At 42.7% G+C, this 12,941-nt stretch overlaps 1 protein-coding gene across 1 annotated transcript in view; it reads right to left on the reverse strand.

Moving 5' to 3' along the window:
- The window catches only part of TMC2 (transmembrane channel-like 2), a 94,552-nt gene that overhangs the window by 69,493 nt on the left and 12,118 nt on the right, over positions 1 to 12,941 (reverse strand). Inside the window, exon 4 of the mRNA XM_008589659.1 lies at positions 11,776 to 11,928. Within this exon, the coding sequence (XP_008587881.1) occupies positions 11,776 to 11,928 (153 nt within the window). The remainder of the gene's footprint in view (positions 1 to 11,775; positions 11,929 to 12,941) is intronic.

Genomic DNA, 12,941 nt, shown 5'->3' on the forward strand with positions numbered 1-12,941 from the left:
AAAAAAAAAAAAAAAAAAAAAAAAAAAAAAAAAAAAAAAAAAAAGAAACAGAAGAGAAAGGCAGAGGAATCAGAGAGAGAGAGATGGCAGAAGGGTAAGTCAGAGAAAGCAGAAGCAGGAAAAGTCTCAACCCTCTGTTGCTGAGGCTGCTCTGGAAGGAGGCCACATGGAAAGCATGAGAAGGAAATGAATTCTGCCAACAACTAGGGAGCCTGGAAGAGCACCTCGAGCCCAGATGAGAACTGCTGCCCTGTTGACACCTTTATTTTAGCCTGGTGAGACCCTGAGCAGAGAACCCAGCCACGCCATGCCAGACTCTGACCTACGGAACTGTGAGCTAATGAATGAGTGCTGTTTTAAACTGTTATGCTTATGGTAATTTGTTGCAACAGCAATAGAAAGTTAATACAGCATTCATTCCATATTTGAGGAATGTCTGAACGTTGAGTGAGTGAGTGCGTGAATGTGCAGCAAAAGCAGGGTGAGAAACACAGGCATCAGTCTGTCTATTAAGTATTCTGGGGTGATGTGCTGGAACTGGTGACAACAGGCTCTGAGAATAGGTTGTTAAATACCTGGCCAACCAGTCGTTAAACTGTTAGCTTTAAACTGGCTATGGCGGGAGTCTTCAGGCCATGGAAATCAGCAGATGCTACAGTCAGGGCACCTCCTCTCTTATCCCTTGGAGAGCTGGTTTATCAGCAATGGCTGGATAAACCCAAACGAGTGGATGAAGAATGACAAACACTTCAGGGTGGACAAAAGAAAGCGTTGTGGGGCTGCGTGTCTGGCTGCTGCTGCTACAGTCCCCATTGCCCAGACACAATACCTACACCACTGTTCCTGTTGCCTCCACAGTACAAGTGTAGGCAGTTGACACATGTCAAAGTTGCATTCTGACCTGGGGTGAATCCCAAGGCTGGCTTTAGTGGGATATCTGAATATCTCAATGCTAATGGTTGACTGTCTGGCTCCTGACCCCAGGGTCAAAAGCTGGCCTGAATGTCCTCCTCAGTGGGATTGGCTCCTTCTTCCCCTCTAGGAAGGAGATGTCCTGGCAGTGAGTTATCTGTGACCACCAACGCCACTGCAACACCAAAGAACAGTTTCACGATATTCATACTTTTGTTCTTTTCCTGTATCTTACAAGTGGACAGAGACTTGTAAGCATGTGAAGTTTTGCAAGTTTAAATGTGCCAGGTTTTAAGATTTAAGGGCTTCAGATGAGGATTCTCAAAAGTAAGGGCCAGTCCTTGTGCCTGAGCCATTGAGCCCAGCAGCAAATGTTTCCCTTCTCTATGTCCATATAGACCCCCCCAATAGAGCCCTCAAGAAACCTAAGGCCCCTCCCCAAGGCTGGGTGCAAACTCCAAGTATCAGTCACTGTAAAGAGTCCACCTGGTTTAATGGACATGGCAAACGTTTTTGGACCCAGTGAAGGTGTATAAAGAATAACATTTTTACAGCAAACTCCTTTTAACATGTTATCTGTGATCCTGAATATCACGTTCTTCCCGATCAGAGGTAGCATTTGGTTTTTGGTTTATGGAAACACTGGCTCCTGCCCTGCACTTCCCAATTGCTGCAAATTCTACTTTTATAAGGTGTTTGTTCCCACGCCCTCGTTAGCAGTGTCCTGTTCAAATAGGAATCTCTGCAAGCTCAGCTCTCCTTTCCTCAGTCCAAATGGTGTGCAGTAAATGTAGTGAACAGGGAAAAGAGGAGGGAGCCCTTGCCTGAGGAAGCTTCCAGGGGCCTGGATCTCAAGGTGACTTTTGGCAAGTGATTGTTCTCCCTTGGGCCCCTCCAGCACTCAGCAGAGGAGGCAGTTATTGAAAGTGCTCTCAGGGGCAGCCACACCACAGAGATCACTTCTGAATTCCCTCATATTTGCCTCTAGGAAGACCCTCCTTGTAGACAAAGTAGCCAAAATTACAGGTTGGAAAACATGGTCGGGTGACCGGAGATGACTGCTGGAAGGGAAGGGGGTATATTCTATGGCTTTTAGTGCCAGAGAGACCCAGGTGAGCTGCTGTGCCTCTCAGAGTAGCAGAGTTTTCATCTAAAAATAGGGATAATGTTATGAGAATTGAATGCATTTATGAATTCACATGAGGTATGCACAGTGATTTCATCAACCAGGTAGTCACTCTTTCCCCTTCTGGGGAAAAGGCAGCTCCTAGAGCAGGCAGCTAATAAGATTCTTTTTGAGCCCAGGAGGGTAAAGGGAGGAACTCTGCCCTCCCCCAGGTTCCTGATCTAGGGGCTTGGCAATGTGGCCTTCCACAGTGGGAAGATTCTGAAGTTGATTCAAGGCATCTTTCAGAGATAACATTTCCAAAAACTCCTCCCAGGTGTAGTAGATCAGACTCAAAATCACACTTAATTTTGGGATGCAGAGGTAAAGACAGACACAGGGCAGCCCGCATTTGATGGCATCCTTACAGAGCTTTGCTGCCCCATGCAGAACATTGGGAGAGTCAACCTGAAATCTGGAAGACACCTTGAGGAAAATAGGGTACAGGGGTGGCCAAAAGGAGGTTGCTATAGGTTGCAGGTGGCCAGATGTCGAAGGTGGTCTGGGACAGGGTGGTTTGGTGTTTCTCTTTGTTCTGAAGCAATTGCCATTTTTAGTCGAGGAGAGAAGAATCAATCAGATGCTGAGCTCACTATAAGTGGAAATTCAGATTGGCCAAACCTAGGCATCTGCTCTAGTGATTTGACCGAATCAGTTTGAGGGCAGCTGAAGCTGGCCAAGCATGCTTGGCTTCCCGTATGTAGCAAGTGTCAGCAAATTATGTGACATTCTTCCTTTCAAAATGTAGAGCATAATTCTACTCTAGTGACTTGACCGAATCAGTTTGAGGGCAGCTGAAGCTGGCCAAGCATGCTTGGCTTCCCATATGTAGCAAGTGTCAGCAAATTATGTGACATTCTTCCTTTCAAAATGTAGAGCATAATTCTCCTTCCCTTGAATGTGGGCCAGACTTAGTGACTTGCTTCCAATGAATAGAAAGTGTAGAAGTGATGGTTTATGACTTCTGAAACTAGGACATAAAGAATATTGTGATTTCCTCCTTGAATTCCCCCTTTTCTGGAGGAAGCCAGCTGCCATATCATGAGGACACTCAAGCAGCCTATGGGAAAAAACTAAGGTCTCCTTCTAACAACCACTACCAACTGGTCATTTATGTGAATGAGCTCACCAGACTTAATCGAACCTTCAGGTGACTATAGCCCTGGCCAATTATTTATTTAACCTTATAAGAGACTCCAAGAGAACTGTCTAGCTAAGCACTCCTGAATGCCAAACCCACAGAAGATAATAAATATTTATTATTGCTTTAAACTACTAAGTTTTGGGGGTAATTTATTACATAGCACTTGATAACTAACACACTGTAGAACCCACACTACTGATTTCTTTGGTGCAAACACTTTAAGGATTGCTATATCTTCCTGGTTGATTGGCCATTTATCATTATGTAATGTTTCTCTCTGTCCCTGGTAATAGTCTTTACTCTAAAGTTGATTTATCTTATATTTACATAGCCTCTCCTACTTTCTTTTGGTTAATGTTTGCATGGTATATTTTCCCCATCCTTTTACTTTCGACCTCCATATATCATTGTATTTAAAGGCATTTCTTAGAGACAACATATAGTTGGGTCATTTTTTAAATCCACTCTGCCAATCTCTGTCTTTAATTGGTATATTTAGAGCACTTACATTTAATGTAATTACTGGTATGTTAAACCTTAAGTCTGACATTTAATTTTTTGTTTTCTGTTTATTGTTTTTTATTTCTGCTTTCCTGAAGGTAATTTGAACATTTTTAGGATTCCATTTTGATTTATCTATAGTGTTATTGAATGTATCTCTTATATATAGCTTTTTCAGTAGTTGCTCTAGGTATTACATTATATATGATATACATGATATACATATTATATATATTTATATCCAATATCATATAGTTTACTTATAAAAGTCTACTGGTGCTGACATTTTAGTAGTAAGAGTGAAGTGTAGAATCCTTGCTTCTTTCTATGTCCTTTTACCCACCCTATTTATAATATATTTATCTTAAACATTTTCTCTACATTCATTGAGAACCACTTTAGATAGTGCTATAATTTTATTTTATTTTTTTGGCAGCTGGCAAGTATGGGGATCCGAATCCTTGAACTTGGTGTTAAAACAGCACACTCTAATCAACTGAGTTAACTGGCCAGCCCCCAATTTTTTTTTATTTTAACATTTATTTGTATGTATTTGTGTGGTACAGTGTATTATTTCAATCCATGCATATACTGTACATTGATTCACTTAAAATAGTCAGCATGGCTTTGTACCCATTAGTCCACTACTGCCCCTTCCCCCATGCCCCTTTGTCCTCCCAGCCTCTGGTAACTGTTATTCTACTCTGCACTTCTATGAGAACCACATTTTTTTTTTTTTTTTAGATTCCAAATATGAATGAGATCATCTGGTATTTGTCTTTCTATGCATGGCTTAGTTCACTTAACATAATGGTCTCCAGTTCCATCCATGTTGCTGCAAATGACAGGATTTCATTTTTTAAATAGCTGAATAGTGTTCCATTGTAAACACACACACACACACACACACACACTACAGTTTCATCCATTCACCCATTGATAGGCATTTAGTTTAATTCCATCTCTTGACTACTGTGAATATTGTTGCAATGAACACAGGAGTGCAGGTGTCTCTTTGATACATTGAACAGGGAGTGCAGGTGTCTCTTTGATACATTGATTTCATTTCCTTTGGGTATATACCCAGCAGTGGGATTGCTACATAATAAGGTAGTTCAATTTTTAGTTCTCTGAAGAATCTCCATACTATTTTCCACAATGGCAGTACTAATCTACATTCCCACCAACAATGTAGAAGGATTCCCTTTTCTCCACATCTTTGCCAGCATTTGTTATCTTCTGTCGTTTTGATAATAGCCATTCTAACTGGAGTAAGATGATATCTCATTGTGGTTTTAATTTACATTTCCCTAATGATTAGTGATGTTGAGCATTTTTTCAGGTGCCTCTTGGCTATTTGTATGTCTTCTTTTGAGAAATGTCTGTTCAGGTCCTTTGCTCATTTTTTAATTGGGTTATTTGTTTTTTTGCTATTGAGTTGTTTGAATTCCTTATATATTTTGGATATTATACCCTTGTCTGATGTATAGTTTGCAAACACTTTCTCTCATTGTGTAGATTGTCTCTTTACTTTGTTGATTGTGTCTTTTGCTGTGCAGAAGCTTTTTATTTGATGTAATCCCATTTGTCTATTTTTGCTTTAGTTGGCTGTGCCTTTGCAGTCTTGTTCAAAAAAGTGCTGCCCACTCCCATTTCATGTAGCATTCCTCCATGCTTTCTTTTACTAGTTTCAGGTTTAAAATGTATGTCTTTAAACTATTTTGAGTTGACTTTTGTGTATAGTGAGAGATAGGGGCCTAGTTTCAATTTTCTGTATGTGGATATCCAGTTTTCCCAGCACCATTTATGGAAAAGACTGTCCTTTCCCCAGTGTATATTTTTGGCACTTTCGTCAAAAATCAGTTTGCTGTTGGGCTGGCCCGGTGGCGCACTGGATAGTGCGCCGCTTGGGAAGCGTGGCGGCGCTCCCACCCGAGGGTTCGGATCCCACATACAGACCGGTTCCCGCTCACTGGCTGAGCGAGGCGCGGGAGCAACGCCGAGGTTTGCAATCCCGTTGCCGGTCCCCGGTCCGGTACGGGGGCAACACTGAGGGTTGCGATCTGTTGCCAGACATGGAAAAAAGACAAAAGACAAAAAAAAAAAAAAATCAGTTTGCTGTAAATGCATGGGTTTAGTTCTGGGCTCTCTATTCTGTAGCATTGATCAATTTGTTTCTATGCCAGTACCATGCTGTTTTGGTTACTATAGCTTTATAATATAATTTGAAGTCAGAAAAAAAGTTTTGAAGTCAGGTAGTGATGCTTCCAACTTTGTTCCTTTTCTTTAAGATTGCTTTGGCTAAATGGTGTCTTTTGTGGGTCCATGCAAATTTTAAGATAATTTTTTCTATTTCTGTGAAGAATATCATTGGTATTTTGATAGAGATTGCATTGAATCTATAGATTGCTTTGGGTAATATGGGCATTTTGATTACATTAATTCTTACAACAGGGGCTATCTTTCCATTTATTTGTCTTCAATTTCTTTCACCAATGTTTTATAGTTTTCATTTTAGAAGGCTTTCTCCTCCTTGGTTAAATTATTACTGAATATTTCATCTTTTTGGTAGCTATTGTGAATGGGATTACTTTCTTGATTTCATCTTCAGATATTTTATATTGGTGTATAGGAACATGATTGGTTTTGTGCATTGATTTTGTATCCTGCCATTTTGCTGAATCCATTTATTAGTTCTAGGAATTTTTTAATGGAGTCTAGGGTTTTCTATGTATATGATCATGTCATCTGCAAATAGGGATAGTTCAACTTCCTTCTTTTCCATTTGGACGCCCTTATTTCTTTCTCTTACCTTATTGTGCTGGCTGGAACTTCTAGTACTATGTTGAATAAGAGTGCGGAAAATGGGCATCTTTGTCTGATTCCACATCTTGGAGGAAAAGCCTCCAATTTTTGTCCATTCACTATGATATTAGTTGTGGGTTTGTTGTATATGGTCTTTATTGTGTTGAAGTACATTTCTTCTATACCTAATTTGTTGAGTGTTTTTATCATGAGTGGGTGTTGTATTTTATCAAATGCTTTTTCTGCATGTATTGAATTGATCATAGGATTCTTTCCCTTCATTCTGTTAATGTGATGGATCACATTTATTGATTTGCATATACTGAACCATCCTTGAGTCCCTGGAATGAATCCCATATGATCCTGGTGAACAATCTTTTTAACATGTTGTTGGATTTGGTTAGCTAGCATTTTGTTGAGGATTTTTTTTTTCCTTTTTGTCTTTTTTCGTGACCGGTAATGGGATCGCAACCCTCGGTGTCGCGCCCGTACCGCGACCGGCAACGGGATCGCAACCCTCAGTGTCGCGCCCGCACCGCACTCAACCAGTGAGTGGACTGGTCTCTATATGGGATCCGAACCCTCAGCGGGAGCGCCGCCGCATTCCCAAGTGCTGCACTCTACCGAATGCGCCACCGGGCCGGCCCTTGTTGAGGATTTTTGCATCTATGTTCTTTAGGGATATTGGTCTGTAGTTTTCTTTTTTTGCTGTGTCTTTTTCCAGTTTTGGTATGAGGGTATTTCTGGGCCTGTAGAATGAGTTTGGAATTATTCCCTCCTCTTCAGTTTTTTGAAAAAGTTTGAGAAGATTGGTATTAGCTCTTTAAATGTTTGGTAGAATTCAGCAGTGAAAGATGTCTGGTCCTGGGGTTTTCTTTGTTGTGAGACTTTTTATTACTGCTTCAATCTCATTACTCATCATTGGTGTATTTAGGTTTTCTAATTCTTCATGATTCAACCTTGGTAAGTTTGTGTCCAGGAATTTATCCATTTCTTCTAGGTTTTCCAATTTGTTAGTGTATAGTTCGTAACAGTCTCTTGTGATCCTTTGTATCTCTGTGGTGTCAATTCTAATGGCTCATTTTTCATTTCTGATTTTATTTGAGTCTTCTCTCTTTTTTCATTAATCTAGCTAAAGGTTTGTCAATTTTGTTTATCTTTTCAAAAAACCAACTTTGTTTTACTGGTATTTTACATTGTTTTTTAAGTCTCTAATTGGATGTTATAAAACTCTGGGTCTTATTTAAATCTTGTGTTTTAGCAGGGCTCCTCTGCCATCTCGTGCATGAAGGGGGATGCTGCCTTGTTTCTTCCAGATGTGGGTGAAAGTCTAGGTTCTTCACTTGGATTCCTTTAACACCTGGGGTTGGGGAGGGGCTCCTAGTACTGCTGAGTAGGGATGAAAGTTCAGACTCCCCAGCGGGCCTTGACTCATGTCTGGTTACTGCCTGGTGGGGATGAAAGTCCCTGCTCTCCACTTGGCCTTCTGTGACACCACTCTGGTGGGGGTGCCTGACCTTCTCAGAGTCTGGGAAGGGGGCAAATCTAGGCTTCCCCACTTGGTCTTTGCTGCTGTCAGGGGTGGTGATGGGGCTGCTGTTTTGTTTGTGGTGTTTGGCTGGAGTAGGGTTGTTATTCTCCAAAAGGTTTGCATCTTTCCAGGCTATCTGTTTTCTGGCCCTTTGGCTAAAGAGAGCAGGCTTTTCTTGGGCAGTTGTTTTGATCTGTGTCTACTGGTGTTTCCAGGTTGCCAGATTCTCCAATATCCAGTCTGGGATATGTAAGGCAAAAAGAAAACCCAGGGGACTCAATGCCTTGTCGTTCCTTTGGTCCAGAGGTCCTTATCCAGTTTACCTTCTTCTCTCCACTTTCCCAAGTCTTCTTATGTCTGCTTTATATACAATGTCTAGGGCTTTAGTTGCACTTAGTAGGAAGAATAAGGAAAAGTATGTCTACTCCATATTTCTAGAAGAAGTCTTCTGATCTTTCTGAAGAAAGCAAGCAGTCTGATTTTCTAAGACATTAAGCTTCTGACAAAGCTGAGGGACACACCTGACTAATTCTGTGATGAAAATGAACATCTGACTTGTGAGCACTAGAAGCTCTTACGCCAACATCACATCCTACCCTGCATCATTGTCAATGATGTCCATGTGACTCTCCGGTGCATCTTTGTTCCCCAACCTCATCTCGCAGGGCTCAGCATAGTGTCTGGCACAAAAGATGTTCAAGCTTTAAAAATAACAACTGCTATTTATTAATTGTATATTATGCGCTGGGCACTTAATATAAATATTTTGAATTCATCAGAACAACCCTGTGAGGTAGATATCATTACTCCCATTTTACAAGTAAGGAATGTGAAGCTCGGGGAGGGTATGGGAAGGAAATCTGCCTGAGAGAGATTGGGTAGCCAGCCTAAGTTCCCGGATGTGGCAGAGGTGTGAATTCAGGTGTGCACCAGTTCACTGCTGCTGCTCTTTCTGCCTTGCCCTCCTTCTTAGATAGCCCCAGTAACTACACCCAGGTTAGCCAGCCGCTTTCCTGGGCCAGAGACAGGGCCCCCATACCACTGCTTATAAAAAAGAGGATGTAGTCTGGGGATGCTATCTGCAGTTGGAGATTTTACTGCCCCCAAAAGAAATCATACAGGAAGCAAAGGGATGCGTTCTAGAATGTCTGGCAATTCTGGAGAGCTGATTACAAATTAAGAGTGCAGGCTCTGGACCCAGTATTCCTGAGTTCAAATCCTGGCTGAGTCACTTAACTAGCTGTGTGACCTTGGGCAAATCACATGATTGATATGTGCCTCGGTTTCCTCATCAGTAAAATGGGTACAAAAATAATAGTGTCCATATCACAGGGTGGTTGTGAGGATTAAATGCACTGTTACACATACTGCACTCAGAGCAGTGCCTGGCACATAGGGAGTGCTCAGCAAATGTTGGCTATATATAAAAAAGGAAGAATATTAATTGATGAAGAAGATATGGCTCTGCAAACAAGAGCATCCAGTCAAGTGAGGGGACAGTGCTTTGGGGATCTGAGGGGCAGTAAATAACTCAGCCTGAATGTGGGGAGGGGCAATAAAAACTTCCCTGAAGAGGGGACACTTGGCCTAAGTCTTACAGGGTATGTAGGATTTAGCTAGGTGGGCTGGCAAAATGCAAAGGTCTTCCAGATAGAGTCACTGGCTTGAGGGCCAACCCAGAGGCTGGAGAGCCTTAGATCTGAGCCTAAGATAAGAGGTTTGGGAGAGGGAAGGGGCAAGAAGGGAGGTTTGGAGGGAAGAGACCCACTGTTTGCTCTGGAGACCTATTCCAGTGACAGAGACAGGTCTCTTGAATTTCTCAGGCCTTGGCCACTGCCCACCCTGCCAGGAGTAGCAACTCTACCTCTCAGAGCCAGGGAGGAGATGTCAGATTTCTCCTCTGAACAGCTGAATAGCCGTCGGGGATTTTCATCATCCCTGAGACTTCCAGCCAGCTGGAGATCTCATTTCCATAAGCATCAAGGTTGGTCTTTTTCCACTGTTAATAAAAGATGTGTTCAACTGACACCTGAGTGGGGGTGAGGTTCTGTTAGAGTGACAGGTGGCTATTCCACTCAGCTGACAAGAGGAGGAACCCAGCCTGGAGGGAGCAGGAGAAGGGATGCAGAAAAAGGAGCTGGGAAGGAAGACAGTGCACTGCCTAGAGCTGAACCTACCATCCAAACCGAAGCCACTAGCCACATGGGACTATTCAAATTTTTAAATTAAAAAAAATTTTATTGCTTTAATTGACAGACAAACATTGGATATATTTATGGTGTACAACATGATGTTTTGAAATATGTATACATTGTGAAATGGCTAAATTAAGCTAATTAACATATGTATTACCTCACATAGTTTTTTTTGGGGGGTGAGAACACTTACAATCAACTCTCCTAGCAATTTTCAACTATACAGCATATTGTTATTAACTATAATCACCGTGCTGTACATAAATTTAAATTGAAACAAATGTAAATAAAAAATTCAGTTTCTCCTTCGCACTAACTATATCTCAAGTGCTCTTGAGGAGGCACTTGTGGCTAGTGGCTACTGTACCGGACAGTGTAGATTTAGGACTATTTCCAACATTGCAGAAAGTCTGTTGGTCAGCAATGGCCTGGAGCATGGGTCTGGAGGCACTACTGGAGGGGTTTCTTCTGGCAGCTGCAGAGGAGACAGTGTAATAATTTGCAGGGCAGAGGAGTAAGCTCTGTGCACCAGATCAGCTGTCAGGGTCTGCACTGCGTGGGAGTAGCCAGTGTCAAAACGTGGCTGCCCATCACTTGACTTAAAGGGTGAGGAGTTTGACTTGAGCCATGAGGAAACTTGGTGTGAGAAGAGCCTGGGAAAATGGGCTTTATCTAAAATAATGCGGAAAGTGAGTGTCACCCCCAATGCTGTGGCACAAAAACAGAGGAGGAGCCTAGGGGAAAACAGTAATGTTGGATGGGAATTTTTTTAGCAGAGAACCACAAGTTATGCAATGTGACTTCTACTCCTATCTCAAGACTGCAACAGAGACTAAGGAATCACAAAATGCTTGATGTGCCAGCCTTTCATATGGAAACCACAGAAGTGGCTAGGTTGAAAAGAGGAGTGGCATGGATGTGAGGTCTGTTACCATTCCCAGAATGATATTCATGGAATGACATTCATTTCTTTGTAGAAGAAATGCTTTGGCTTCAAAGCATCAGCACCAGCCTGGCCTTGGGTCAGGCAATAGGGATGTGAGAGTCGCTAAGCCAGACCCTCTCTCTGCTCACTGGGCAGATCATTACCAGCAAGAAATGTGCTACACACGGAGAGATTCTGGGTGCTTAAAGAATACAGGAGAGAGCTGCTTTTGTTGAGAAAGAGGGTCATAGAAAGCTGCCCCAGGGACAGCATGTCGGTGTTGGGTGTGAGGGAGTCATAGAAGCCTCCAGATGAGGTGGGCATGGGACAGAAAGGGCAGGCAGGCAGTGGAAGGGCTGGACACAGGTCAGGAGTGCAAGGAGTCTCCATCTCTCCCAGGCAGCCCCCCCTTGGTGGTGAAGAGCAGGGCCTGCCTTTGCTCTAGTGTTGCCCCCCCAAGTGCTGTGCTTGTGCTGGGGAGGGTGGGAGGATGGATCCCCCTTCTTGTCAAGCCCCTTAGGGCAGAAAGAAGGAAGGGACTCCCACTCCCATCAGAAGGAGCTGGGCCTGTTGGACAAGGACCACCAGGCTGCTCACCTGAGCTCTGTCAGCTTCTTTGACATGGGCCAGGGCTTGTTCCGCACGGTGGCAATGAGCTTCTTCTTTTCTTCCACCTGCTCCAGGATCCGGGCCAGCTCCTCCTCTGACAGGGACTCCACACCAGAGGCACTGGAGGCCAGGGAGGATGACCTGGAGGCAGATGCAGAGGAGAGTGAGAGGAGGTGGGTGTCCTCAGGTGCTCTGGAATGTGGAGGAGACCACAGGCAAGACAGTGAGGCATGTTCCCTGACACTCAGGTCCCTGTGCACGCCTGCCCCTGCTGGGAAGCCCTCAGTGATGCCCACCGCCTGTCAGAGGAAGCCAAAACTCTGTCCTGTGGCCCAAGGCCCCACAGGGCTGCCTCCTGAGACTCGATTTCTCTGAGGCCTCCCCACACACCACACACTAGCGCAGTGCTGCCCAATAAAAATAGAACTCGAGCCACTTACTGTAACGTAAAATATTCTGGTCCCACATTAAAATGGTAAAAGATGAATAAAATGAATTTTAGTAATACATTTTATTTAATCCAATATATCAAAAACTTGTCATTTCACCATGTAATAAACATAAAAGTTATTAACAGGGTATTTCAGTCTTTTTTAGTACTGTCTTCAAAATTCAGTGCTCGTTTTGTACTCACAGTACATGTCAATTCAGACATTAAATTTTCATTGGACATATTTAATATGTATTTGGATTTCATACATTTATAGCCAAAAAAGTAGATTCACAGATCCAGATTGTTTTAGACATTCTTAAAAGTTTCCTAATAACTGAATCAAGTGGCAAAAGACCATTTTCTTTTGATACTTGCATCTGCACTGACAAAACTAGTTAGTCTTTGTAGAAGAAACGCTTTGGCTTCAAAGGCAAATCAAATCAGTTTCAAAACTGCATCTGTCTGTTCAAGTTAAGTAAATTCAATCACGCTTGCATCAACTCAGTAGTATTAATATTAAATTAAATTAAATTAGAAATTCAATTTCTCCTTAGTCACACTGGCCACATTTCAAGTGCTTGACAGCCATGGGTGGCTAGGGCCATCATATCGGACATCCCTGCTGTAGAGAACTTCTAGCTCTCTACGACCCTGTGCAACAACCCTCCCCATCTCCCAGACAACACTATGTGCTCAGCTGTCACAAAATCCAAGTTATTAT

Source organism: Galeopterus variegatus, unplaced genomic scaffold, assembly GCF_000696425.1.
Source record: "Galeopterus variegatus unplaced genomic scaffold, G_variegatus-3.0.2 Scaffold5573, whole genome shotgun sequence".
Lineage (NCBI taxonomy): Eukaryota > Metazoa > Chordata > Mammalia > Dermoptera > Cynocephalidae > Galeopterus > Galeopterus variegatus.